We start from the raw sequence: 25,442 nt of genomic DNA, 5'->3' as shown, positions 1-25,442 counted from the left end.
CTTAGGGTGGGTTTGCACCACGCTCAATGCCAGTATCACACGGTGTGAAGGAAGCACGCTCCCCCCCCCCCCCGCCCCACCCTCAGGGGCTTGATCAGCAGCCTCCATATTGCACTCGGGTACCACCCACTATACTAAGAGTGGGCAGGGGGGCCACTTTTTGCCGCTAAGTATTGACCTATCGGGCCAGGCATGCGGAGATCTGGCATGACACAGATAAGGAGACCGAGAGAATAGTGATGAGGGGAGGCCCCTTACAACCCGGGGGGCCTCATGACTCACTGGCTAAGGACACAAGCCAGCAGCTCCGTGGAAATACAGATATGCCCGTTGAGTTCTTAACTGAGTGTATTCCTGGCCATGTTAGCATACACTTTATTTTTAAAAGCGTAGTGCCGAGTTCGACACACCAAGGTCTTTTTTTTATTAAACAGGATCCTCTAGCAATGTCTTTAACAAGCCAGGGTTGGATTACACCGACCGATCGTAAATCCAGACTTGTTTAAGCAGCCCTACCACGGGGCTTCCTCCCTGCTCTTCACACAGCCCTCAGCAGACCTCCCAAGCCGGGGATGGGAACCGTCTCTGACTGTGCTGGGCCCCAGTAACTGCTCCCTCTTTGGCACGCCCGTGTCCTAAGGTGCTCGGGGCCCTCCGTGCCCCCATCTTCCCTGTGCCTCTTCAATGGCTTATCAGACACCTGCTGGTGACAAAAGGTTGGCGGTATAGCTGTCCTGTTACCTTCTGCCCTTGCGGAGCGCTGGTCCCCCAGCCCCGCCCCTGGATTTCTTGTGCTCTGTCTTTCCATCTGGCCAGGCCCGGGGCCACCTGGGGCAGGACTCAGGAGGGCCATTCAGAATAGAGGATGGGAAGGGGACACACGGATCTGTGCTCAGGAAAGAGGAGCAGGGCATTGCGGGGGCGGGGGGGGGCTCCTCTCTCATCTGCTTTACAGGGAGCCCTGATCCGCTGAGCAGAGTCAAGTGTGATAAATACCCAACGCCCGAGAGTTTACTTTGCCTGCAAATGCCCTTTCCTTCCCCACTCCGCATCTGCGCACCAGGCAAACTAAGGAGAGCTTTGGGTTTGGTAAGGGCAGGGATGTAGACTGGGGAGGGGGGACGGAGGGCGGGAGGAGATGCTATGAAGAGCTTTGAGTATCGTGCTCCACCTGGATAAATGGCGCACGTTCATTTCCGGTCGAAGAGAGATGAATTCTCAGAGAGTGCTTTTGTGTCTTGTTTGTTTTGTGCATTTCCCTGTGGCTGTGACTAATTGTGGAACAGTGTTCATTTTGTTGTCAGACTCTCCGGAGATTTTTCTGGTAGTGCAAGGTCCCCAGCATTTTCTATTTTAGCATCAGAGAAGGGAGACAGCAAGAGAAGGGAATGAGGGCAAGCAGAATGAGGCCACATGTACGTTACCCCAGTTGGCACGAACGGAGTCTCACCTTTTGACGTGCACACGCGGGCGCACACGCACATACACACACACACACGCCCGGCTCATTGTTTTGAGCTCTAGTCTTATCTCCTGCCTTTTATTGTAGTGAGCGACTTACATTTCAGAGACACGTTCCAGCCCCATCTCTTCCATTCTGGCACCGATCTCTTTTGCCAGAGAGCACGTGTGCCCCACTCGTTCGCAGAGTGGCACAAGTAACACAGAAGTTGGTAGCTTTCTGTTTCTCTCCTCCCACGACACTTTGAGCGTCTCAAGGCCGTGGGTAACCTTATTCATCTCTGTGTCCCCAGCACCTGTCACAGTGCCCAGTACAAAGGAGGTATTTAACAGACACTTGTTGCATAGACCGAACAGAATAGGGTTTTTTTCAATGTTTTTTTTTCAATGTTTATTTATGTTTGAGAGCGAGAAAGACAGGGTGCGAGTGGAGGCGGGGCAGAGAGAGAGGGAGACACAGAATCGGAAGCAGGCTCCACTCTCTGAGCTGTCAGCACAGAGCCTGAGACGCGGGGCTCGAACTTACAGACCGCGAGATCATGACCCGAGCTGAAGTTGGCCTCTCAACCGACTGAGCCACCCAGGCGCCCCAACAGAACAGTCTAGATGGTAAAGTCCACACGTCAAAAAAGAGGCTGTGCCGTTGGCTGACTTTCTAGCCCTCTGCAGAGATGGGGCCTCACTCACAGTCAAGAAAACATTCAAAGGGTTGAAGTGTGGATGTTTTAGCCGGCTTTCAGAGTTCCACTTAAGAGACCCCAGCCGGGTATTTCATATATTTAATAGAAATACGTGACCTTGGGTGAATCCAAATGACTGACTGGTGACTGTACTGGTAAACCTCCAGGAACGCCCATGTGCTTGGAAACCAGGAAGAGATATTTATACAAACAACACATTGACCAGGGACCATCCTACTGACTAGTGTTAGTCCCTAATCGTGTTTTCGGAGCGGTCAGAGGAGGCAGGGGTGCCATGGAAAGAAAGGATGCCCTGCCTGTTCCAACCGTCCTACAAACCCGGTCATCGACACTTCATAGTTTCATCTTATCAGATGAACACGGGTGGCCATGTTGGAGAAAGCCCTTAGCTAGAAAGCCCTGATTCTGCTCAGTTTTCATCACAGAGGCTGTGGAGCTGAGAAAAGTGAGGCAAGAGCCACACGGTCTCAGGGTTGGAATGGACCGGATCTCGGTGTATCTTCAAAGCAGTTCTTTCTGGCACCACACGGTGTCTGCACAGGGGTCGACCAGTTGGCTGGAGGTGCTGAAGGGGTTTGTGGGGTTGGCTGCTTCCCTGAGCTATTGGGTGGTCCCAACTAGGTTATGAGCCGATTGATTAGATTATTGGGCAGCTGTAGTAAGATGGTTCTCTCTCACACGCACACACTCTCTCAGACACAACACTCTCTCTATACACACACACTCTCTCTCTTTCTCACACACAAACACACACAATCACTCTCATACACACAGCCTCTCTCTCACACATACATACACATGCTCTTACACACACCCTCTTTCTCACACAAACACACACATATAGATACATACTTTCACACATACTCTCTCTACACACACCATCTCTCTCTCTCTCTCTCTCACACACACACTCAAAAGTTTCACAAACTGCAGAACGCGGTATCACGTCAGCGACTCCCCACAGCTACTAGAAACGGCCAGGTCCTTGCCGTGGTGGATTCCTCACAGGAAGTTGTGCTTCCTATGAACAGTTTTGATTTTCCAGATATGCTAGTGTCTAGAGGGGCCTGTGGTAAATCTAACTCCTCTGTAAATCCTCTCAGGTCTACCCTCAAAGTAAACCCAGAGTCAACAAAATTGGTATTGTTTTTGTACAGTGTCTTTCCTGAAGACGTTACCGTCCACACACAGAAGCCCTTGTGTGGCCTGGGAGGGTCATGATAGTGATGGCACATTGAGTTTCCGGGAGGACCGTAAGCACACTGAGGAGAAAGTTTCTAGTCTCTTGGTCTGAAATGAGCGAAGTTGGGTAAATCTCTTCCCACACTGCCTCTCAGGGAGCCCCGTAATAACCGCAGCCTTTCGCTATTACCATATGCTGAAGCGTGGTTTCAGAAATGGGGGGAATAAAAAAGGACGTTTCGCCACTGTGCTTACTCTGTGGCGATAATAACAGCTATACGTTATTGAACACCCGTGGTCAGGTTCTCAACTCGGCACTTCTGTGTATGCTTCCATGTGGTATTCAATCTTTACGACAGCACGTCGCGATAAGTATGACTTTCCTCAGAAGGCGGCTGGGAATACTGAGGCTCGGGAAGGTTAAGTATCTGGACCAAAGTCACACGGCCGAGCCGTGGTAGAGCCTGGCCGAAACCAGGACTGATGTCAACGCTTTCCAAATCCTGTTATCCTTGCCAAGGAAAGGAAATCGAATAAAGTTGCTTTGATTTGAAAGGCAAAAGTTTCTACCTTAATATTTTAAAACAGTTCTTCTATCAGGTAAACATAGTCAGCATCAAGGCCTAGGCCTAATGATAACATCCAGAACTTGAAGGCTGAAAGATGTATTAATTCCCCATAAAAACAGAAATACCTCCTCTGTCCCTTTTGATCATCACCAAACGGGCTGCTTTGATCCAGTCTCACTTAAGTGGTTGAAATGTGCCGATGTCAAGAACTTCCCAAAATGGTAGTTGTTATTAACACTGCAAAATATTTTGTTGGTGAAAGAAAACAGGAAAATATAATAAAATAATAAAATTGGGGGGTGCCTGGTGGCTCAGTTGGTTAAGCATCTGACTCTTGGGATTCAGCTCAGGTCATGATCTCATGATTTGTGGGTTCAAGCCCCATGTGGGGCTCTGCACTGACAGCTCAGAGCCTGCTTGGGATTCTCTCTCTCTCTCTCTCTCTCTCTCTCTGTCTCTCCCTCTCTCTCTCCCCTCCCCTGTTCTCTTTCGCTCTCAAAATAAATTAAAAAAAAAATCACTTCTGATTTGACCACCCGCCTCTAGCTACTGTTAATTTTTACTGTTTTACTTTTTTCGTGGAGTCATAATCAGGCTATAGACTCAGCTTTCATTCCAGACCTTTTAAAAATTTGGTAATATATAATAAGCATTTCCCCAGCTATTAAATTATCTGTAGAAAACAAGTTTTAGTGGCTCTAAATCAAAGGTTGGCAAACTTTGTAATTGGAGGGACAGTGAATATTTTAGGCTTTATGGACCATGTTGCCTCTGTCACAGCTATTCAACTCAGCCGTTGCAGTGTGAAGGAAGCCATAAGCGGTGCGTACCCAAAGGAGAGTGGTTGTGTCCCAATAAAACTTTATTTATAAAAGCATGTGGTGGAGCCGCTTTGGCCCACGGGCTACAGTAACTGCTCTATACTATCATATTATGCACTGTATATACAGTCTGCCATATATACCACAATTCATCGAGCCCTTCTAGTGTGGGGCGCTTAGATGGTTCGCGGTGTCCTAACACAGTAGGACAGTGATGGACATATAGACTCTTGAGCTCCCTTCTTTGGTCTACACATAGATCCTACATCACTGTCAAAGTTCATTGCCTTTTAGCAGTAGGTTACCAAAGGCCCACTTGCGTCTGGTGGGATAGAACCATTAATAGGAAATGCCCCTGAGAGTACTTTCCCCGCCAGACAGCCGTTGTGATTGACAACATGGGGCCACTCACCTTCCTAGCCCCAGTGGCTGCTACCTTATAGAACATGATCCCCTTCTCCGTTATAGAACAGATCATGTTTTAGAATCCCTTCACGTTGACACAAGGTATTTTGGGGATGAGTTCAAGGATACGCAATTTTTGTAAGTAGTCCTAACCTACCAAGAAGGTAAGTTTAGTTCATCGGGGAGGATTTTCTCTCTTGTTTCCATCTCACAGGCCGTGAGTAGGGAGGTAACAGGAAACAAAGAGCATAAAAACATCCCTGTCAATAGGAGGAGGCTGAGGGAAGGGAGGCAGGGCCTCCCACGACCTGAAAGCTGGCAGTGGACAGACTCGGTGGACTGTTAAATGGCTCCTATGGGCAGAGTGATGATCCCCAAGGCCATTTGCTTTCGCGTTCTGAGTGACAGGCACTTCCTTCTCAGTCCTAGTGCGAGAGAGCGCAAGTCAGGATAATTTGTTCACGCTTTTAGGATTTAAAGCAACCCCATGTTGAAAAGAAAAAAAAGCTGACCATAGGAAAGATTCTCACCAGTAATGTGATTGATGCTCTGTCTCAGGCCCTCGTCAGCTGGAGATGTACGGAAACCCTGACCCAGGGGCTTTGGCCTGGGAGACATTCTGCCGCCTCAGAGGAGAGCAGGGCTGTAGCCAGACGCCTCCTGGGCTGGCCCAGCGGCCCCAGTGGCCTCAGCATTTCTAGGCTGTTGTCTCAGGGCCACAACATGATGGTCAAAGCCATGATACACTTGGCAACCGTGTTCACGGCAGAAAAAGAGCCGGGCCTCCTGGCCATCTCTCTTTTTGTGATGGAGCAAAAGCTTCCAGAAGCCCCAGAACATGGGCACCATGACCTCTGAGCCACCTTGCCAGAACTGGGTCAGTGCCCACACTAAGCTGAGGGATGCAGGAGGGGACACCAGGCTGGTATAGCGGTTAGCAATGTGACTCTGGGCTAGCTACTTCACATCTCTGAGCCTCAGTTTGATTATCTATAAAATGGGGCTATTTCTCTTGATTTCAAATTGAATAGAATTTATATAAGTGCACAGCCCATGCCTGGCACACAGCGGGTCCCCCCTCCCCCCCACCCACGTACAGCGAGTTCTCTGACCCAGCAGGACTGGCCTCTTAGGTCCTCACAGGCCCCAGATCTTATGGCTTGGTTCTCTTCGAGATAACTTGCATGTTGGGTTTGTGAGCATAGCAAAAGCAAAACCCATCAAAACATAGAGACACTGAACCTGAACGGTGTCTGTGCTTTGTCTTCCCCACCGTGGGGCAAGATGTTTGTTGTTGCTTTAACATAAAGGGGGCAAGTGGCTGTTTTTTGCCGCTCTACAGTCTACACAGGTGCGTAAGGGGATACGTATCGGCTTATTGGTCTTCACCGAGCTGCAGCTGTGTGGTTGCTGGGGACGTGACAAGTCTCGTAGGCTCAGGGCATAAGTAGACAGTCGTCAGTCCGTATGGCTGCCCGACTGTCCGCATCACTGCCTCGGTCTCCCATGCCGTTCATCAATGACGGCTATCTCAAAGAGTATCTTGGCCAATTCCAAAATTAAGGGTGAAAAATATAGAGCCCAACCCACTAGATGTAAGGCAGTTTTGGGTCTCCCCTCATCCCCCTGGACCCCTGGTCTTCCCCAGGCCAGCACAGGCCTTGTAGACTGGCATAGCTGGTTCGGGGCCTTGGCCAATTGGCCTCAGGGGCCCGCCGGTTGGTGGGCCAAGCCCTTGCGTCTTGAGCCAGCCTCAGGCAGCCTTGGGCGGATGTCCCGACCCCACTGCCAGCCTTAGAGATGAGCCAGCGAGGGGATGGGTGGGGAGCCCCCAACACGATCTGGTGAGCTACGCTCAACTCCAGGCTCCCCCATTTTGCAGCTCTACGATGCAGAGAACCGCCCCCACCCCCACCCCATTTCCTAGTCTGTGAAAGGAGATCATGTCTGCCCTGCCCGCACAGCCAAGTTTGCCTGAGGACTGAGTGAGACCTACAGAAAGGGTTTGGTGTCACAACTGCATGGCCAGCTTGGAAAATGAGCTGAGCATCGATGACCCTTAAATGTCCCTGGCTGTTCCAGACGCTGCCCAGATGCCTGCGCACCCCCGCTAAGAACCCCCCCGCTCCTCCCCGCCCCGCAGACTTAGCACAAACTTGGCCTCAAGTTAACCGCTACGGAGGCTCCGGCTTCATTGTGCTGTGGGACCGTCCCCTTAGGCCTTCGGAGAGCGCGTCCTCTCCACTTTTTCTAGTAGCGTCTCCAACCGCCGTGGGAGAGGCCCCGCAAGTCCCCCTCGCGGACTCCTGGGCCCCCTCCTCTGTTCCAGGGCTCCAAAGTCCTGGCCAAGAAGGAGCTGGCCTACGTCCCGATCATCGGCTGGATGTGGTACTTCACCGAGATGGTCTTCTGCACACGCAAGTGGGAGCAAGACCGCAAGACCGTCTCGCAGAGCCTGCTGCACCTCCGGGATTACCCCGAGAAGTACTTTGTACGTGAGACACCCCCCCCCCCCCCCCCCGACGCCGAGCGGCCACGCCCCCTGGTGCCACGCCCCTAGGTGCCACGCCCCCCGTGCTCTGAGCGCCTGAGCTCTGAGCGCTCCTGCCAACTGCCCTGCTGGCCTCCCCACGGTCGCACACTTGTCCTTCCCTCTGAACTGACTGGTGCAGAAATAAATCCTCAGGACACTCTTGTCACACACACTCGGGACACTCTTGTCACACACACATTCACTCCTCTACTATCCTCAGGGTAAACGTTGGTCTCCAAAGCTCAGAGACAGGAAGGCCACCTCTGCGCCCCACCTGAGGCCGGGGGCCACGCAGCCGCCGGGCTGTCCCCACTCTGGCCGTTCCCTAGGGCTCCTGGGGGACCGTGTGTGACCGAGGCGTGTGACCGGGGGCAGCACGTGACTCTGAGAGTGAGCGTGACCGGGGGCCCTGTGTGTGAGACCGGCAGCTGTGTGTGACCGTCGCCCTGTCCTTTCCAGTTCCTGATTCACTGCGAGGGCACTCGCTTCACGGAGAAGAAGCACCAGATCAGCATGCAGGTGGCCCGAGCCAAGGGGCTGCCCAGCCTCAAGTACCACCTGCTGCCACGCACCAAAGGCTTCGCCGTCACCGTGAGGAGTTTGAGAAATGTAGGTAAGGAAGATCCCAGAATTCCCTGCAGCAAGGAGACCGAGCCCCAGCACCCGATCTGAATGGCTGTCCCCTGGCAGCGGGCCCCAGCTGATGGCGGCCGGTCGCTGGGAGGGCAAACGGGGGACAAAGGATGGCTTGCCAGGATCCAGGCCAATGCTCGCTCTCCCCGCCTCCCCCCCGCCTCTCTCTCTCTCTCTCTCTCTCTCTCTCTCAGTCTCTCTCTCTCTCTCACACACACACACACACACACACACACACACAGGCACGCACTCGCGCACGAACTCTACGCAAACACCGCCCCCTCCTGCTCAGCACCGGGACTGCAGGGCTGTGCTGACCTTGTGGATTCCCGGGTCCTCACCTGGGGTCAGCCTGGCCCCACGCCTGCTTAGCCCAGGTTTTTGTTGTCATTTTGCTTTGTGTGGCATTTCTTGCCCATCTGGTGGCACCAGCTGCCTCCAGCTGATGAACCCTGTGACCTTGCCATCTGTCCCCGCTGACCCCGAGTTGGGAGCATTTGTTTTCCAGCGTCGGGTCATGACTCCGTCTCATTAAATCCCCGGGCAGCCAGCCCCCTCCCAGAGGTTCACCCCCTTCCTCGTCTGTCCTGAGCGAGGCTGGTGACCCTCGTGGCCCACGTCCCCCGGGGCCAGGCGCCGCCCTGGCCGGAGTCCGGCAGCCGGTCCAACAGCTTCTGTCCGCGCACGGTCTTCTTTGTTTAGGCCCCCAGGTCTCGTCTCCCTCTTGGGAGCACAGGGATCTGAGTGTCCTGCAAGGGGTCTCCTGCGGCGCTGCCCGCGCCCGGGGTCGCGCGTAAACCCGCCCAGGCCCCCTGCGGACCCGCCCGAGCCGGGCCCCAACCTGCGGGGCAGCCAGTCCTCGGGTGGGGGGGCCCTACCCCCGCCCCGCCCCGCCCCACGGCCGCCCCCTCCCTTGCTCCAGGCCCGATCCCACCCCCTGGTCCCCTCGCGGTCGCAAGGCTGACCCGGGGTTTCCTCCCGCCCGGACACCACTGCGTCAGTCCGGGCTGGCTCGCGGGGAGGGGGGAGAAAGGAGAGCCCGGGCAGCCGCTCGCAGATCCCAGGCCGCGCACCGAGGGACCCCCCTCCGCCCCCGGTCCGCCTGCAGAGCTGCCCGGAGACTAGACCCCGTCACTGAGCTCCCCGCTGCCCCCCGGGGCCGAGGTCGCCCGCCGGGTTCCTGGTCCCTCCCTCGACCTCCCAAGACACCAGCAGCTTGCGTCCTGCATCGCCCCGGGGAGTCGGGGGCAGACCTGAGACCCAGCCCTGAGTGCCGGGGGCGGCGGGGGTGGGGAGGGGGCTTTCGCGCGCGCCGTGGGGCCCCGGGCGCATCACCTCGCAAAGCTTCTTGGAGTCGCGAGGGTTAAGTGAGAAAACGGGTAGAGGACTCGGCACCGGGCCTGGCGCGCACTGAACGTTTACTCAGCGCTCACCCTGCTCGCCTCACCTTCGCCCCCTGGTGGGGGCGCCCAGCTTCGGGGTCGGGTGTTCCCCGCGGGGTTCCGGCGCCGCGCCCAGACGGACCCCCTGGCTGAGCTTGGCCTGCAGGCCGCGGCATCCGTGTGCCCACCGCCCCGCCCCTCCCCCCACCCCGGAATGAGCGCCAGCGCGCGCAGGGCACTTGTCATCTGTCCTGTGCGCAGGCTCGTCACGCGTGGCGCGGCCAGAGTGTGCTCGCCAGATCCAGCGACGCAACCCTTTGTTTACTTCCAGTTTCCAGGTGGGGAAGTTGGGGCTTACAGAGAATTTAAGGAACTTATTCCAAATGGCTCCACTAGTCCACAGAGGCTGGGGCTCAAGGGCTTTGCAGGCAGATGGGTTTCCTGCTGGGCCGTTGTGTCCCTTCAAGACGCTTCTCTTGGGGTTACTCCTCTGGAAACGAAGAGAACTGTGCAAGTCATTAGTTTTTAGGCTGTCCTCTGGGGGCCCCCTGGCGCTCCGCCTATCCTTAATTAACCAAAGCCACCCCACTTGTGTGTAGGAGCCAGTCTGAAGGAAGGAGGCTGAAGCCCGCTGAACTCCATGAGCCACACGAGCCCTTCTTGCTCCCAGACCTGGTGACCCCACAGCCACACCCGGTGCAGCCCGAATGCCTGTTACCATAATGCCTCCACCAGCCTCACTCGCCCCTGGAGAGCCACACCTTTCCCCACCGGAATGACAGGATGGGGCAAAGGTCTGGGTTGCTGGGGGGTGGGGGGCCACCCCCCCGGGCACTCCTGCGAGCCAGCCCCAGAGAGCCCCCTCTCTCCTCAGCAAAGACCAGCTCCAGCTGCCACAGCGCCCCACGCAGACCCCACTGGCGGGCAGGCAGCAGGTCGAAGCTAATGGACAGTGCTTTTCTGACCGGGTTTTGAATGCTGGTTCTTCATATTCCCAACTAGAACCAAGACATCCCGTCATCCTCCTGCCCACTTTATGAAGAGTAGCCGCACACATGCCAGGATCTCGGTACCGTATCAGGCGCACAGTCTCCCTGGCACAGTGTGCCAAGCCCTGCGGACAGTGGTGACTTTCGCCAGCTCAGCAGGCGTGGGAGGAGGGCATCGTGGGTCCCATTCTCCAGGGGAGCTAGGCTCCGGGAGGCTGGGTGGCCTGTCGGAGAAAAGATCCCGCAGGCACCAGCCTGACTCCATAACTCCTGTTCCTTCTGCTGCCCGGTCCTGTCGTCCTGACGCCACAGGAATGGCATCTGTCTCCCCTCCGTATTTCCCTCTCCACGGCTGTTCCCTCGCTGTTCCCTCTGGCATTCTGCATCCCTCCCCGCCTCCCCCCAGTAAGCTGCAACAGTGAATTCTGACAGCAAGCTGCGGGGTTAACTCACCGCCTGGGAGACACATTGAAACCACACATTCTTCTTTGTTTCTCTGTCATGTTTCAGCCGACTCTAGTTCAATTCCTTAAGAGGTTCCCCACATCCACTTCTAGCTTTGTAGCTATCTTATTTTTCTAGGGGAGAAACGCTGGTAAAATGGTTACACTGCCATCAACTTAAGACACGTCCTTAGCATGCGTTAGATTCATTGACCTTATTATTGGTATTTGTCGAAATATGGGTCCTTGTTGTAGTACGTCTAGAAGGGACATCGCAGTATTGCTTTCAACTGATCTGACCTCAGTAATAACTCTGTTCTCAGCTACTAAGTTAGTGTGCTGTCTGATTACAGAAAGTGATGTGTGTTCAGTGAAGGCATTTGGATGATATAGAAAAGCATGAAGAGGAACCCAGTAATCCCACCATCCTGAGATACCCAGTTAGCAGATTTCAGTATTGTTTTCCAATGTGTGTATCTATGGGTTCACACGCTATATACTGCTTTGTATTTGTTTTATTTTTTTATAGTTTCAGCTGTATATGACTGTACACTCAATTTCAGAAATAATGAAAATCCAACACTGTTGGGGGTCCTAAACGGGAAGAAATATCATGCAGATTTATACGTCAGGTAAGTGGGTTCCATTTTCTTTCCAAAAAAGAGAGTGCCCATCAAAGTAAATAAATCCCAAATGGCCGGCCAACCTCTTTCCGGAGAAATCTGTTTAATATTTTCTTGTCTGTAATCTGTACTGAAACGGACCCATTCACTACCCATATTAGTATTAGAAACTCAAGACACAGGCCACTCATGGGAATAATCAGGGGAGGCCTCGTTTCTTCTGAGCTACTTTCTGATTCTCTCTGACCAGTTCATATTCATCACAGAGCTCAGGCTGGCCAGACGGAAGCCTAGTCATTTTATAGTCATTTTGAGATTGAGTATGAAGACATTATTTCATTGACCCCTTTTCCTGGAGGATGTGTCTGCTGCACACAGATGTCCACAGATAAGAGGGTGTGTAATTTATAGGGAGGTCTAGAAACAAATGGAGACCATTTTAGCAGTATCTTACTTATGTGTTAGATTCCAAGCTATTACGATTTTATTGAAAACACTTCACAAGATTTTAGACAAGCTAGTTCTCTTTGCCCATTTATCAACTGACAGAATGGATCTCACCCTGGTCGTCTGCAATGTCGAGATTAATGGGAAACAGTTGAAAGACACTGCAGATGGTAAAACACAACGGTGCGCCCACATGAAACCCCATGTGACCAGGTTGAGGGATCGCGCTGGTTTCTCAGGCAGTAGGTGGTCTGCCCAGAAGGCGAACCAAGGTGCTCAGACATGCCCACTGCTGGAGAGCTAGCCAAGTGTTCTATAGCATTCTGATTATTTTTTTAAAGACCTTACAGATGCTGAAGTCAACACAGGATGCAAATTCGGTGGCTGATCGTCACCACGAGGCTTCAAGAAAAAGCTCAAACCTTCCAGGACTGACAACCTGGATTAAATAGTTTTCTAGCTGGAAATGACTTCGGCTCCCCCTTACAAAGAGGAGGGAGCATCATACTACTGTTTTCTAAGGCCACAGCCAACAGTCTGGCTTATCACTCAGTTTAAGGCAGACGAGGGTAGGAAACGCAACCTTCCCAAGGGAGGCCTCCTTCCAGAAGTAAAGGAGGCTTTGTCCCCTGAACTCTATCACCTATCACTGACAGCTGGGCCCCTGCTATTTGGGGAAACTTCGCCCACCATGCAAGATTATTGCACCTCTACTAGGCCACCTCTCGGGTAACTGCACCTCTCTGGAGCACATGTAGGGATGACGGTTGTAAATGCGATACCCAGCAGGCCCACAGAAGTTGGCACACCCTCACGGCTTCCGAGGAAGACCGTGCCACTCCTCGTGGTGCAGGGGCCCTTTCAAAATGAGAGAGGCTTTCTTGTGTTTTACCGCAATACAAGGTGTTCAAAAAGCAAGGTGGAGAATGTCAAATAAGTTACTGAAAAGAGCAAAACTGCCTTAAACTCCTACTATTCGAATAAATAGTATGCAGGCTTTCTAACCTTTTTCAAGAAACACATTGAGAGATCCGGTTTCCAAACCAGGGTGAGCCAGTAAGAGCGCAGGAGTAGGGTACTGGTGGGAGTATTTGCAGGGGCCTACCGGGTGATTTCTCACCCTGAACAATACTGCTTCTGTTACAAGACGAAATCGCACGTTCTCATAACGGGCTATAGTGTGACGGGTAAGTTCTAAAGATGTATCTTCGTGCGAAGATAGTCCAAAGCCGGAGAGAGGACCCAGTCCACCCATGGCAGTCATGAGGGATGTAGAATTTTACATGGATAAAATCAGGTGTGAATAAATACGGCTGGGCATCACAAGAGCCAGCAGCCTGGGAACACACAGAAATGTACGTACAATAGGAGACATGGTCCAGTGACTCCCCCTTGGTCACTGGGGCTGTTGGCAAGTGGCTGAGCCCCCAGCCCATGCCAGCACCAGCCCAGAGCCACCCTGGGATCTCCTCCACCTCTGGTGAGCCAAGAGCCCCGGGGCCTGGCCAGGATCCCCTGTCTCTCCCATCCTGCGGGGAACAGGAGTTGCCCAACATACAGGTACTTCTGTTTGTCGAAATCCTTACATCAGGATCCACCTCTAACCTGTCCAAGAGGTCAAAGGAATCATTTGATGGGAGACACTTCACCACCGTATTTAGTCATTACCTGGCTGGCAGAAGTATTAGCAGGTTACCACCTACACGTAGATTCTCTGCATATACATTGGATTCTAACATGTGGGAACGGAGGCAGTTCTGCCCTCTCTTGGAGAAGCAAACAGCCGGTCTTGGGAGCCTTTCCATGAGGCAGGGAGGGAGGACGGAGAGAGGCAGGTGTCTGAGTCCCTGAACCTGCCGTTGGCCACTCCTTCGTGGACTATGATTACAACTGGGCCTGTATCAATTGAATTGCGCTTCTCACAGCCACATGATCAGGTTACCCAAACAGAAGCCCAGAGAGGTGGAGCACTGTTACTCTGAAACCGTGGTGGGGGCATCTGGCGTTGGTCTCCCCGCTGCTAGCTGCTCTCTGCTTTGCAGGCGGATTCCTTTAGAAGAAGTCCCAGAAGACGAGGATGAGTGTTCAGCCTGGCTGCACAAACTCTACCAGGAGAAGGTCAGTGCCGCGGGTGCTTCTGTGGGACCCAACGACCCCCGTTTCGAGTTGCAGCTGTGGGCGCACCGTGGGGGCCTCTGGGAGCTGACGGTGGCGAGACCCCACTGCCTAGTCAGCAGCCGCCCTGGGGCTGACACTCTGTTCAACAGTGGGGAAAAGAATATAGCAAAATATGTGTCAAAGGGGCTTCACAGGAAGAATGATGGGTGTAGTGGACAGAAGAGGAAGTGACGGCCCCAACAGCCGGTGTCTGGAACTCGGGGGTGGAATGTTCTTTCAGTAACGCATACGATCCCGCTGGCTTCCAGACCTGCAGCGTGGCTGCCTGTGTGGTCTCAAAACCACCAGCATCGGCATTGCAAGGACCCACTTTACTGGTCTGATCTGGTGCAGTGCCCCCCTGCCTCCTGTCTGTTCCAACCCCTCAGCTCCCCCCGCGTCCCCATCACCACCACACACACCATCTTTGCTTCCTCTGGGCAGGACCTTACCTTCCGTTGGCTTCTCTCTTCAAAGACCTGCTCAGGGCAGAGGGAGGCTAATTATCATTGTCCCAACTGCCTGATCTTATGAAGGAGAAAAGGCTAGCTTCCACCTATGAGGAAGGCGTCCTTATGACCAAGCCTCACTGCCCATAAAGACTTATTTCTGATTCATCGTACGTTTTAAGGGCAAACCAGCTTATTACCTAGAACCGAGCTCAATAAGCAGGATACTGATTTCCTGTTGCCAAACTCCATAAATACAGACTGCCTGCCTTTTTAATGTGCTGTCTTCCCCCCCTGCCCCATCCCTCTAGAGATAATTGCCCAGAACTCTATGGGCTGTCCCCTACAGTGGGGTAGGAATTTTAATCCTGCCTTTGCCAATGTGCTTTGGCCCCAAAGCCTTCCCAGTTACTACCATCAGATTAAGTAGAGGCTCCATTTTGGGGATCAAGATCTTCATACTGTCTTAGCTAGAAGTCGCTCCTGTGTTCCCAAGGAAGTGATTTTCCGATGGTGCCTTTAAAAGCGCATTCACGGAACTTGCTTCGTGTCTTTTCTGGACGAGTAATAGGGATGGGCATCCAGTTTCCTCTTACAAATAGTCAACAGTAAACACCTGTCACAGAGTGTGAGCCATGCATCTTCCTCAGCCTCAGAGATTTATGCAGTGGGTCTGAGGAGCCCTGGAAACGTGTATTTCTAGAAGGCTGCCTCTGACACGCGGCCTGCAGACCCGTCCTTGGAAACGCACTGCAGATGCTTTTTAGCAAGATTCCCAGTTATCACGCTTCCGTGCTGCCACGGGCCCAGGCCCGACAGAAACACACAAACAATACAAACTCTTTTCCTCTGGTTTCATGCACGAGGCAGCATTTTCCTTGTGCGGTTTTCTGGTTTAGTCATTTAGGCAGTATAAAAAAAATGTCGCTATTAGCAAGAAGAAAAACGTGCTAAGCAAAAGCCTAAGAAATGAATCGCTTTGTAAAGAACCACACAAATCTAACAAGCGCAGGACCCAAAACTCACCAAAGCAAAGGAGGTTTTTCTCCTTCGGCCCTTTCTCTCCTGTGTTGGGGCGCGAGAGCCGTGGCCGTCGTGTGAACCGAGCCACTTGGGTGTTTGGTGGAGAGGCACCTTTCCTTCTTGCCGACCTCTCTCGGGAAGGTTTTCTCTAAACTATGTATGCATTAGAAACGATAGCGTTCAGTTTTGAGAGGATTCTTGAAACGATCACCTGGCTCCGAGCTCTTAGGCTAGTGATGAGGGTATTAAGGTCCAGGGAATGACATCGTTTGTCCATCTTCGCAGCTCACTAATAAAGCCGGGTTCCCGAGGCCAAGTTCTTCCTCTCTATGGAGGGCTGTGTCTGCCGGTGAGCAGACCTTTGAGGCGGGCCTTTTCCCTGGAGGGAACACCGCTGGGCAGTAAGTGCAAGGGTCAGCGGTGCCTCCAGACGAGATGTGACCGGATGGCAGGGAACGATGGCATCCTTCCATTTCTGTCAGCCCTGTTTCCTCAGGAGCCTAGCTGGGTCTGGGGCTTTCTTTACGCACCAGAAATCTCGGTGCCCCACCACGCTTGTCAGAGTGGGGCTCTGTTTTAATCGTCATCTTTCAGATGTATGGTGTTGAAAGACAATTCTGTTGACTTTGAGCTTGGGACTTTAAGGCAGTAATTCTCAGGCTTTTGATGTCACAGACAAGTAAATTGGCTGTCAGCGTGGGACAGGGTGGTGGCAGCCACACAGGGATGTGCTGACACTTTCTTCTGCTCCAGCAGAGACACAAAAGGAAACCCACTAGGGACGCCTGGGTGGCCTAGTCGGTTAAGTGTCCGACTCTTGATTTTGGCTCAAGCCATGATCTCATGGTTTGTGGGTTTGAGCCCCGCGTCGGGCTCAGGGCCGATGGTGCAGACGGAGCCTGCTTGGGATTCTGTGTCTCCCCCTCCCCTCTCAAAATAGATGGATAGATAGATGATAGATAGATAGAAACCCATTAGCTACGACTGCCATTTTAACACCCTAAAATAGGAAGAGCATCATCTCTGAAGCCCGGGCCATCCTTTAAGTGGAACAAATTTGGCATTTTGGAAATGCACAATGTTGATCACTTGTCAGCATTCAGGACTGCTGCCGGCTGCAGGGTGTGGGCTTTGAGAAACCAGGCACGCCCTCAGGTGACCTCTTTGGGGACAACAGCAGCTCCCAAATCACCTTCCCCGGAGCCATGATGGTTCCTCTGTCATGTGGCTTAAACAAATTCTAACTTTTCGTTTCTTTTAAAAAAATTTTTTTAATGTTTATTTAGTTTTGGAGAAGACAGAGACAGAGTGTGAGTGGCGGGGGGGTGGGGTGGGGGGGAGGGTTATGCAGAGAGAGAGGGAGACACAGAATCTGAAGCAGGTTCCAGGCTCTGAGCGCTCAGCACAGAGCCCGACACGGGGCTCAAACCCAAAAACCACGAGATCGTGACCTGAGCCGAAGTCGGATGCTCAACCCACTGAGCCACCCAGGCACCCCGCTAACTTTTCATTTGTGACTTAAAGTACTCAGTTCCCTGGCGTGCAGTCTTAAGTCTGCTGCAGGGGTGAAGAATTAGTCCTTAATGGTGCCAGATGAAAAGTGGGTGAAGGAAAGGGGCATTCGAGCCGTCTCGTGGGTGTGCAGGGGCCACAGGGGCCATGGTTGGCAGCTTCTCCGTGTGGGGTGCAGAAGCCAGCGGGAAATTCTTCACGCATAAGAACTGAGGGTTTTCCAAACTGGCCAGGGCCTCTGCGCTTACACTGAGGGCATCGCTCCTTGGAAGGGCGGCAGGGTCTCTGGCCTGGCCCTGTGGTACTGTCCTTTGCCCGCAGCACACTCCAGGCTGGAGTTCCGCCCCCATGTCAGGCTGACGCCGGGGAAGGCGTCCTCTGAAAATGTCCCTCCTGCCCAGACGTGCTTACTTTCTGTCTCTCGTTCTTTCCTCCTCTTCCCTTCCCTCCCTCCTTCTTCCCCCAGCACCATCGAAGACGTTTCAGTTTGCTGAGCCGAACGTTGGGAAAACCCAACCAGCCGGGCTGTTTCTGGCCGGCGTGGCTTGTGGTGCCTGCCTCCCGGGGCTCTGGTTGTATGCACACCGTGTGTGCTCAGCGGCTCTGCCCTGTGTCAGGAGGGCCTCCTCCTCCTTTACGCTTTTGGGCTGATGGCTCTTTCTGGAAACAGATCAACTCCCCTTTCACTAAACACATTTCCCAATTCCAGCCTCTCCTGGGCCACGTGATCCTAACACACGGAAACAAGAACTGGAAGCATCATGAACCAAGGGCATCTCCCCGTAGGGCCGGACTTCGTTGCAAAAGAAGGAACGTGACCAAGAGAGGCCGTAAATGATGCTGGAGCTAACGTCTGGCCCCAGACGTGCTTCGGGTCTACCCTGCCGGGTCACAGAGTCACTGTGACGCCCCCGGGGAGGCCAGCAAGGGTTACTGCAGCAGCCACGTCAGCGGGGGCAGTGAAGGGTCTTAGTTTTCTGAACGAAACAGAGACAAAGAAAACTCTGGGTTGAATTCATTCTGACACCCTAGAAAAAGCAGTGCTTTTTCCTCTTGCTAGAGGCACAAATAAACGTTGGCTTAGCCAGTGTCTTTCTGGCAAGAGATGGGGAAAGTGGCACCAGGCCCTCTGCAGAAATATCACGAGAGAAAAGTTATTATCAAGACTATTAAAGAGAAGAATTAAAAAAAAAAAAAACAAACAACTCCACGTTTTAAAATGAGGGAGTTTTATGATATGTAAATGACACCTCAATAAAGCTGTTTGGGGTTTTTTTTAAGGCGCAAAGGTATCCCCTCCTGTCTTTGTCCAATCAGGCTTGTATGACAAAGTGACAGGGACCAGGTGGCTTGTACACAGCAGACCTTTGCCTCTTGCAGCTCAGGAGGCCAGGCCAGCACCCCCCGCCCTCCCCCGCCCAGGCTGTTGTGTCCTCACGTGCTGGACGGAGTGCAGGGGCTCTCTGGGGCCCCTGTGCTAAGGGGGGGCCCCCAGTCATGAGGGCTGCATCCTCACGAAAGGCCCCGCCTCCTGAAACCACCGCCCTGGGGATCCGGTTTCCACATGCAGATTCTGGGGGGGGCACAATCAGTCCGCAGCAAACCCCTTATCTGGTTATTGGGCTCCCGTGGCCCCAGCCTGAGATGAGAAGCATCAGCCAAGTTAATGGCAAGGAGGGACCATGGGAGGCCTTGACAGAGTTAGGTGCCCTCTCTCTGGGCATCGGACATGTCACCATCAGGTGGTCTGTTGTGGCCACAGGCTCTGTGTCACTTGGGCGTCGGGAGCACTCGGCACACAGGTCGGTTCTCCTAGAATTATTTGATTATTTGGCCCAAGTGCAGAGACACAGGAGGAAAGTTTGGACCGGGCCTGGGAAGGGGCCGAGGTGCAGAGCGCCTGAATCCCCAGGGAAGGGGTCAGAGGCTCTCCTTCCAGAAAGGCCCATTTGCGGACTCATTTTAATGACCCTGAGGGGTCAAAAAGCATATTCCTCAGTACCTCCTGACTGGGAAAAAAGAGAAGTGGGATGTATTTTAGAGATTTCTATCTCAAGCCGTTGAAGGGAACAGTTCGGTACCTAAGGTGTAAGTCGCAGGCATATGGAGGCTTGTTTTCCAGGACCCTCGCCTCCTTAGACAACAGGGACATTACTGGGCTGAGACACGGGGCTCGCGGGACCCAGAGATGGGTTTGGGGCAGCACGCGTGTTGTCAGCCCCCGGGGTGTTGTTAGGAGATGTTAATTTGTTGCCGATATTCAGAAATGGGGAAACTGCCCACGGCTGCCGGCCCTCATCCTCACACGGTGCCGGGAAGTGCCGATCGGTGTCCTGGTGCCCGTCCCTCCCGGCAGCACACTCCTCGGGGCCGCCTCCTGGTCCCGCTGCGTCACTCACTCCCACGTGGGGGCTCCGGGGAGCAGCTGGGCGAGCTCGCTGCGCAGGGCCGGCTTCGGGGCTCCCTGTGCTTCGCAGTGCCCCCACCGAGACCCGCGATGGCGCACTGACACACACACACACACGACCACCGGCCGTCCCCTGACCCGCGGTCTGTGACCCGCGGTCGGTGGTGGTGCAGAAGCAGGCGATCCTTCCTCTGACTCGGCACCCGGTCAGTAGCAGGCCGGCGGCTCACACGCCGTTCCTCCCTTCGTCTCATCCCGTGGGCATCTCATCATCTCACGCCGTCCCTAGAAGGGAGGGTACATGCGTGAAGGCACTGGGAGACCACAGTCACGGAGCCTTGGTTACAACGTCGTTGGAACTGCTCTATTTTGTTACTGCTGTTCGGCTCTTACGCCCAAGGGCTACACACAGGAAGGACGCGGCATATGTAGGGCTCGGCAGGTGCAGGCATCCATGGTGGGCGGGGTTGGAGCCCGCAGAGAAGGGGCGGGGGAGGAACTCCTGTATTTAGTCTCGGGTCGGGCACCAGATGAGAACCCACTGAAATGTCAGGACAGGAGGCTGTTGGCCATCTGGCTGTGTTGACAGCCACTGCACACGGCTGCTGGATCCTGAGGAAGGAAGGAGGCACAGAGAGCATTGCCACTGGAGGCCGGCCTGGGCTGGGCACCGAGCCCTCCCCTGCCCGGCCTCCTCCGTGAGCACCTCGCCTCCCGCGAGCAGCCCCCACAGCCTTTCGTGGTCGTGCGGCCTGGGTGCCCGGGCCAGATGATCAGGACAGTGCAGCGGTGTCATGGGTCAGGTGCAAGAGGGTGAGCTCCTGGCTCTTCCTGAGCCCCGGGGTTCTGGTCCGTTCTGCGGGCATCCACTGAGGGCCAGGATCAGCGTGTCGCCTCAGTTCGCTCCCTACTGACCCGTCCTGGGCGGCAGAACTGCCCGTCTTGCAGACCGGGAGTCTGGGCCTCAGAGGCAGGTCACCTGGCCAGAGGTGGGGAGGGGGCCCGGGGGGGGGGGGGCCACGAGCCGCCCCCAGAAGCAGAGCCTTGGGAAGGGCCCGCATCAGTCCGGGGTCGCACGTGAGGGAAGTGCTTCAGGGTCGCCTCTCTGTTCCCAGGATGCCTTCCAGGAGGAGTACTACAGGACAGGCACCTTCCCAGAGACCCCCATGGTGCCCCCCCGGCGGCCCTGGACGCTCATCAACTGGCTGTTCTGGGCCTCCCTGCTGCTCTACCCTTTCTTCCGGTTCCTCACCAACATGATCAGCAGTGGGTCTTCCCTGACCCTGGCCAGCTTTGTCCTCGTCTTCTTTGTGGGTAAGTAAAGACGAGAGGCCCGGAAGTAGGGACCACCCCACCCGCGCCACCTCCAGGAGCGTCTGACGGGGAGACAGGTGGAGGCAGGAGTGGGGGTCACCTCCACACGGGTGCCGTACGGCCTCTGGAGTGAGGGCGCAGGCTGCAGGTGCACAGGGAGGAGCGGACCGCAGGGCCCGTGTCCACACACACCCGGGACCCCAGGCCTGGAGGAATCTTTCCCCGTGGCCCGGCGAGGCAGGAGATCCGGTCACAGGGTCTCTGAGGACAGCACCGCTCAACTGTAGTCGTTTCTGCCTTCTCCCCAGGAAAACCCTTTTCCTGGGGCCCAACAGAAACCGACAAAGGCTCTTGGCCACTCGAAGCAGGTCCGGGCCCCTTCGGGGACGTGCGCGTGCTTCTTGAACTTGGTTGCCACGCGCACCGACACCCGAGAGAGGGGTTTGGTGACAGCGTTTTCATTGAGCCGTACTGGCTTCACGGACAGCAGTTTCGAACTGCTGTGGTTTCTTCGCGCCAAGGTTCCCTGCAGTCAGGTGCCCCTGGGGCCAGAGGGAGACGTGGCAATCCCCCGGGAGCCAGGCCTCCCGAAGCGGCCCGGTCGCCCCGAGTCTGGGAGGAAAGGCATCCTCTCTCGGGACTGCAAAGCATGGGCAGAGGGCAGCCTGCTTCCCTGTGACGGAGCAGACGCGTGTGCCGCGATCCGGGGGCAGGCGTAGTTACTCCCGCGAAACATGCAGGCGCCGAACGAACGCGCCAGGCGCCAACAGTATAAAAGTGTGTCAAATTGAAAGCGTCTCGGGACAAAATCTCCCCATGAGCCTGCTTCCCGGAGATGATGATCGCTAACAGTTTGGCTCACATTCCTCCAGACGCGCGCACACGTGCGTATGTAAATTCACACAGATGGACTTCCCCTGCACTTGTCACAGCACACGAGACCTCTCTCATCCTTTTGGGTCAAACCAACCAATTCTAGACTGTTCGCAACAGGCCAAACTGGCTGTTATTCCCCAAACAGACCTTACTCTGGTCTTTTTAAAAATTAAAAGGTCTATTTTCATGTTGCAAATTAAAATAACGCCTGCTCTCTGTAGAAAAAAAGGGGGTGTAAGAGAAACCCCATTTCCAATGATTTAAGCTCCCCTCCCCCACAGGCCAGAGGGCCCCCTGCCGCCTGCTGGCCAGGTGACAGGCAGCTCCTGTGGTCAGGGTCTCCAGAGGGAGGAGGGAGGGGGCAGAGACCCGTGCCTTCGGGAGAACCTGGCTCCTTGGTGATGAAGGTGTGTGGTGAGAGCCAAAAACGGGCTGAACTCTCTCCCCGAGGAGATGGGGTCCCCAGGAGCTCTGGAGGAGCAGACTGCCCTGTGCCCCCTGCCCCTACGCCTCATCAGCTGCGAGCCCCAGCCTCCCTGCACTCTGTCTTGGGATTGCCGTGTGTCTTGTTCCCCTTTTAAGGCCTTTGGGCAATGGGGCTGATGTTTTATGCACCTCTTTACTCTCTACGCTCTCATCACAGCCACCGCACGGTGGTTCGGCCACTGGGACGGGTCCTCCTTAGAACTGGCCCAGGCTGAAGCCCGGCTGGTTTATAACTGGCCCGTGGGATACACGGGCCCCATTGGGCCGGGCTGTGCTCAGGCACGCCAGTCAGCTCCACGGGTGCCTGACCGATGGTTCACTGGCCACGCTGCTCGCGCTTTTAAACACGTGCATCACGGAGATTTCAGCTGTCACCCATTTATCCATTCTGAAACGTGTGCGACATAGTCTGCCAGGCCTGGGGTGTTTGGTGCTGGGCTCATCAGGGTGATTAAGACGAGCTCCCTGCCCTGAGCGAGCTCACCGAGTCTGCCCTCTCGGAGGGAGTAGCTTTAACTACAGCATCTGAATTTGGCCTTGTTTCCCAGCTTCCTGGTGGCTCAGCTGGGTTCTCACGAGGGTCCCTCCCATTCTCTGTTTGGGCCAAACCTCACTTGGAGAAAAGGCTTTCTGCAGACTTTCCTTGTTCTCTGCTCTATAGTTATACCAACAGCAGTGCCGGGCACCGAACAGATACTTGAGCCCTAGCAATCTCCAGGCTCCTGGGGGGGGGGGGGCTATCAGGCTTCGCTGAGGGGCCTTAGTAAGCACCTGCCCTGCATTCGCTAGGGAATCCTCTCTGCCTCGGGGGCCCCACGGGAAGCAGAGGAATTCCATAAGCCTCCGCGTATAGTGGAGCATGGCTCACGCAGTTCGAAGGGTCGAAGGAGCATAAAACCCCCCAGCAGAACAGCCTTGCTCTGTTTTAGTGTCACTTAGTCTACCCTGACGCTCGTGCTCAAGGGTAACCGTGCAGCAGGAGGACGCAATGGGCCCAGGTTAACCCCTCAGCTCATGCTGCAGCCTTGCAGATGGCTTTCCCGTCAGCATCTCCCTCAAAGGCTCCTCCTAAGTCCCTGCCTTCCCATCTCCGCAGCCTCCATGGGAGTCCGATGGATGATTGGGGTGACAGAAATCGACAAGGGCTCTGCCTACGGCAACATCGACAGCAAGCAGAAACGGAACGACTGACCCCGGACACGTCAGCACCCAGAGGGGACCTTGGGGACTGGTGGACGCTGTCATCCTTAGTGGGACCCAGGGACGAAGCGGGGTGAGCCCCTGCTGGGAAGCCAGGGAGTCTGGTCTCGATGCCAGATGGGGAGGAAGATGTTCTTAAATCTTTTTTCCCCCATCATGCTTTAGTGGGTTTTGGTTTTCTTTTCGTGTGTGAGTGTGTGTGTGTGTGTGTGTGAGAGAGTGTAAGAGAAAGAACACATATGAGTAAGAATGGTGTGCGGTTGAGTGTAAGCCTTATTTTGTGATCATTCGGGGGGGATCTGAGGCACAGGGGGAGGGCAGGGATGGGGAACGGAGGGGTTCCCCTTCATTCTTTGGTGCTGAGTTTTCTGTACTGGATCGCGAGAGAGTGAAAGGCGCTTTAGGTAAGATGACTAAATTATGCCTCCAAAAAAAACAAACCAATTAAAGTGTTTGGCTCTCTGTGGTACGTGTTTACACAGGCCGCCGCGCGCTTCAACCCGGCTCCCTGCCGTGGCCGTGGTGTCCAGGTGGCAGTGACCCCGCAGCACTGCCGGGAGGGACTGGCGGGACTCCGCACGCCAGGGGCAGCCGGAAGGGGCCCTCCCGGCAGGAGGCGCAGGGGCAGGAGCCCGGAGCGCGTGCTCAAGGGGTGTGGCGGTGCCGGGGGCGGGCTGAGCGCGGCTGTCGGACACAGCGCGAGGCCCAGTGAGGTCCGGTTTTCGGGGTCTCCCTGGCCCAAGCCTTGAAGATGTGGCCGGTTCCCTGAGGAAACTGAATGGAAAAATCGTAAGCATTGCGGTCTGCAGTGATTTGAGAAATGACTTTACGTCCGCTGCCCACCTCAGTAGCCGGTAGAAACTGGGTCCCTCAAACGAGGACAGGCTCCTTTGGTGCAAACACCATGCAGGGGCCACGGGACTCCTCTGAGCAGGGTCAGGCTGGAGCAGACACGGGGTACAAGCACCCCCTGGGCTTCCACGTCTCTCCCGGAAGCCCAGACTCACACGACAAACGAGGGCTGCTCCTGGGCATGGAAGGTGTTCTTGGGAGTGACGGGCACACGCAGGGCTTCTGCAAGCTGCCTCCAGGCCCCACAGGCTAACGCAAAACACGAAAGAGAGGCAGTGACGCTTCTGGTGGAGAACACGTAGGTACCGGCCACTGTGTCCTCTCGGGTCAAGACGCGACGGCACTTGGACCGACGGTATTTCCAAGCGCGAAGAGTTAAGCGGGAGAAGCCCTTCTGTGCTCAGCGACACGCTGCTCAGGACAGAGGTCCATTCTGTGCTCCCAGAAGAAGCTGGGCAAATAGTACTGAAAGACGTCATCTCTACAGAAGCTCTCTCTGCTCGAGGGACAGTAAGGTATCGTGGACATAAGCTGCAGAAGGGAGAAGAGGAACAAACTCTGGCTGTGGGACGGGCGTTCCGGTGAGCCCCAGGCCTGAGAGCAGGGTGGATGTGCCCCACGCGTGTGCTCGCCCTGCGTAAGGCCACGTGCTGGCTTCAGACGCACGGTTTCCACAAAGCAAAAAGAATAGAGAGGTGTGGGCAGATCCCCGCAGGCCCCCGGAGCGGCTTACGTGTCTGTATACGTGTTCCCATGTGTCAACGTGCACCTGGATGTGGGGGCCGCTCTCCACCGGGGACTCCGTGCTCCGCAGGGGACCAGGGTAAAGCGGTCAGAGTCCGTCATCCCTGAGCTGTGTGGTCCGCCCTCACAGCACTCTGCCGCTAACTCGCTCCGAGACCTCGGGCCATTTTGCCACGAGTCCCAGCTTCCCCGTTGGTAAAACGAAGGTGATAACACCTACCTCTTGGGCTGTT

The 25,442-nt window shown here is 54.9% G+C and overlaps 1 protein-coding gene across 8 annotated transcripts in view; it reads left to right on the top strand.

The window, feature by feature from the left end:
• The window catches only part of AGPAT4 (1-acylglycerol-3-phosphate O-acyltransferase 4), a 125,844-nt gene extending 102,077 nt beyond the window's left edge, over positions 1-23,767 (top strand). For 6 of the 8 annotated variants that reach the window (XM_047857827.1, XM_047857832.1, XM_047857824.1 and 3 more), the window contains 6 exons: positions 7,469-7,630; positions 8,132-8,285; positions 11,649-11,751; positions 14,232-14,307; positions 20,853-21,051; positions 23,510-23,767. In XM_047857827.1, coding sequence (XP_047713783.1) covers positions 7,469-7,630; positions 8,132-8,285; positions 11,649-11,751; positions 14,232-14,307; positions 20,853-21,051; positions 23,510-23,604 — 789 coding nt within the window. In that variant the 3' untranslated portion in view covers positions 23,605-23,767. The remainder of the gene's footprint in view (positions 1-7,468; positions 7,631-8,131; positions 8,286-11,648; positions 11,752-14,231; positions 14,308-20,852; positions 21,052-23,509) is intronic. The other 2 variants (XM_047857830.1, XM_047857831.1) reach the window with 2 other exon arrangements.
• The last annotated feature ends 1,675 nt before the right edge of the window (positions 23,768-25,442 follow it).

Source organism: Prionailurus viverrinus, chromosome B2 (genome assembly GCF_022837055.1).
Source record: "Prionailurus viverrinus isolate Anna chromosome B2, UM_Priviv_1.0, whole genome shotgun sequence".
Classification (NCBI taxonomy): domain Eukaryota; kingdom Metazoa; phylum Chordata; class Mammalia; order Carnivora; family Felidae; genus Prionailurus; species Prionailurus viverrinus.
Note: the sequence above shows the minus strand (reverse complement) of the source record. Positions and strands in the feature narration are given on the sequence as shown.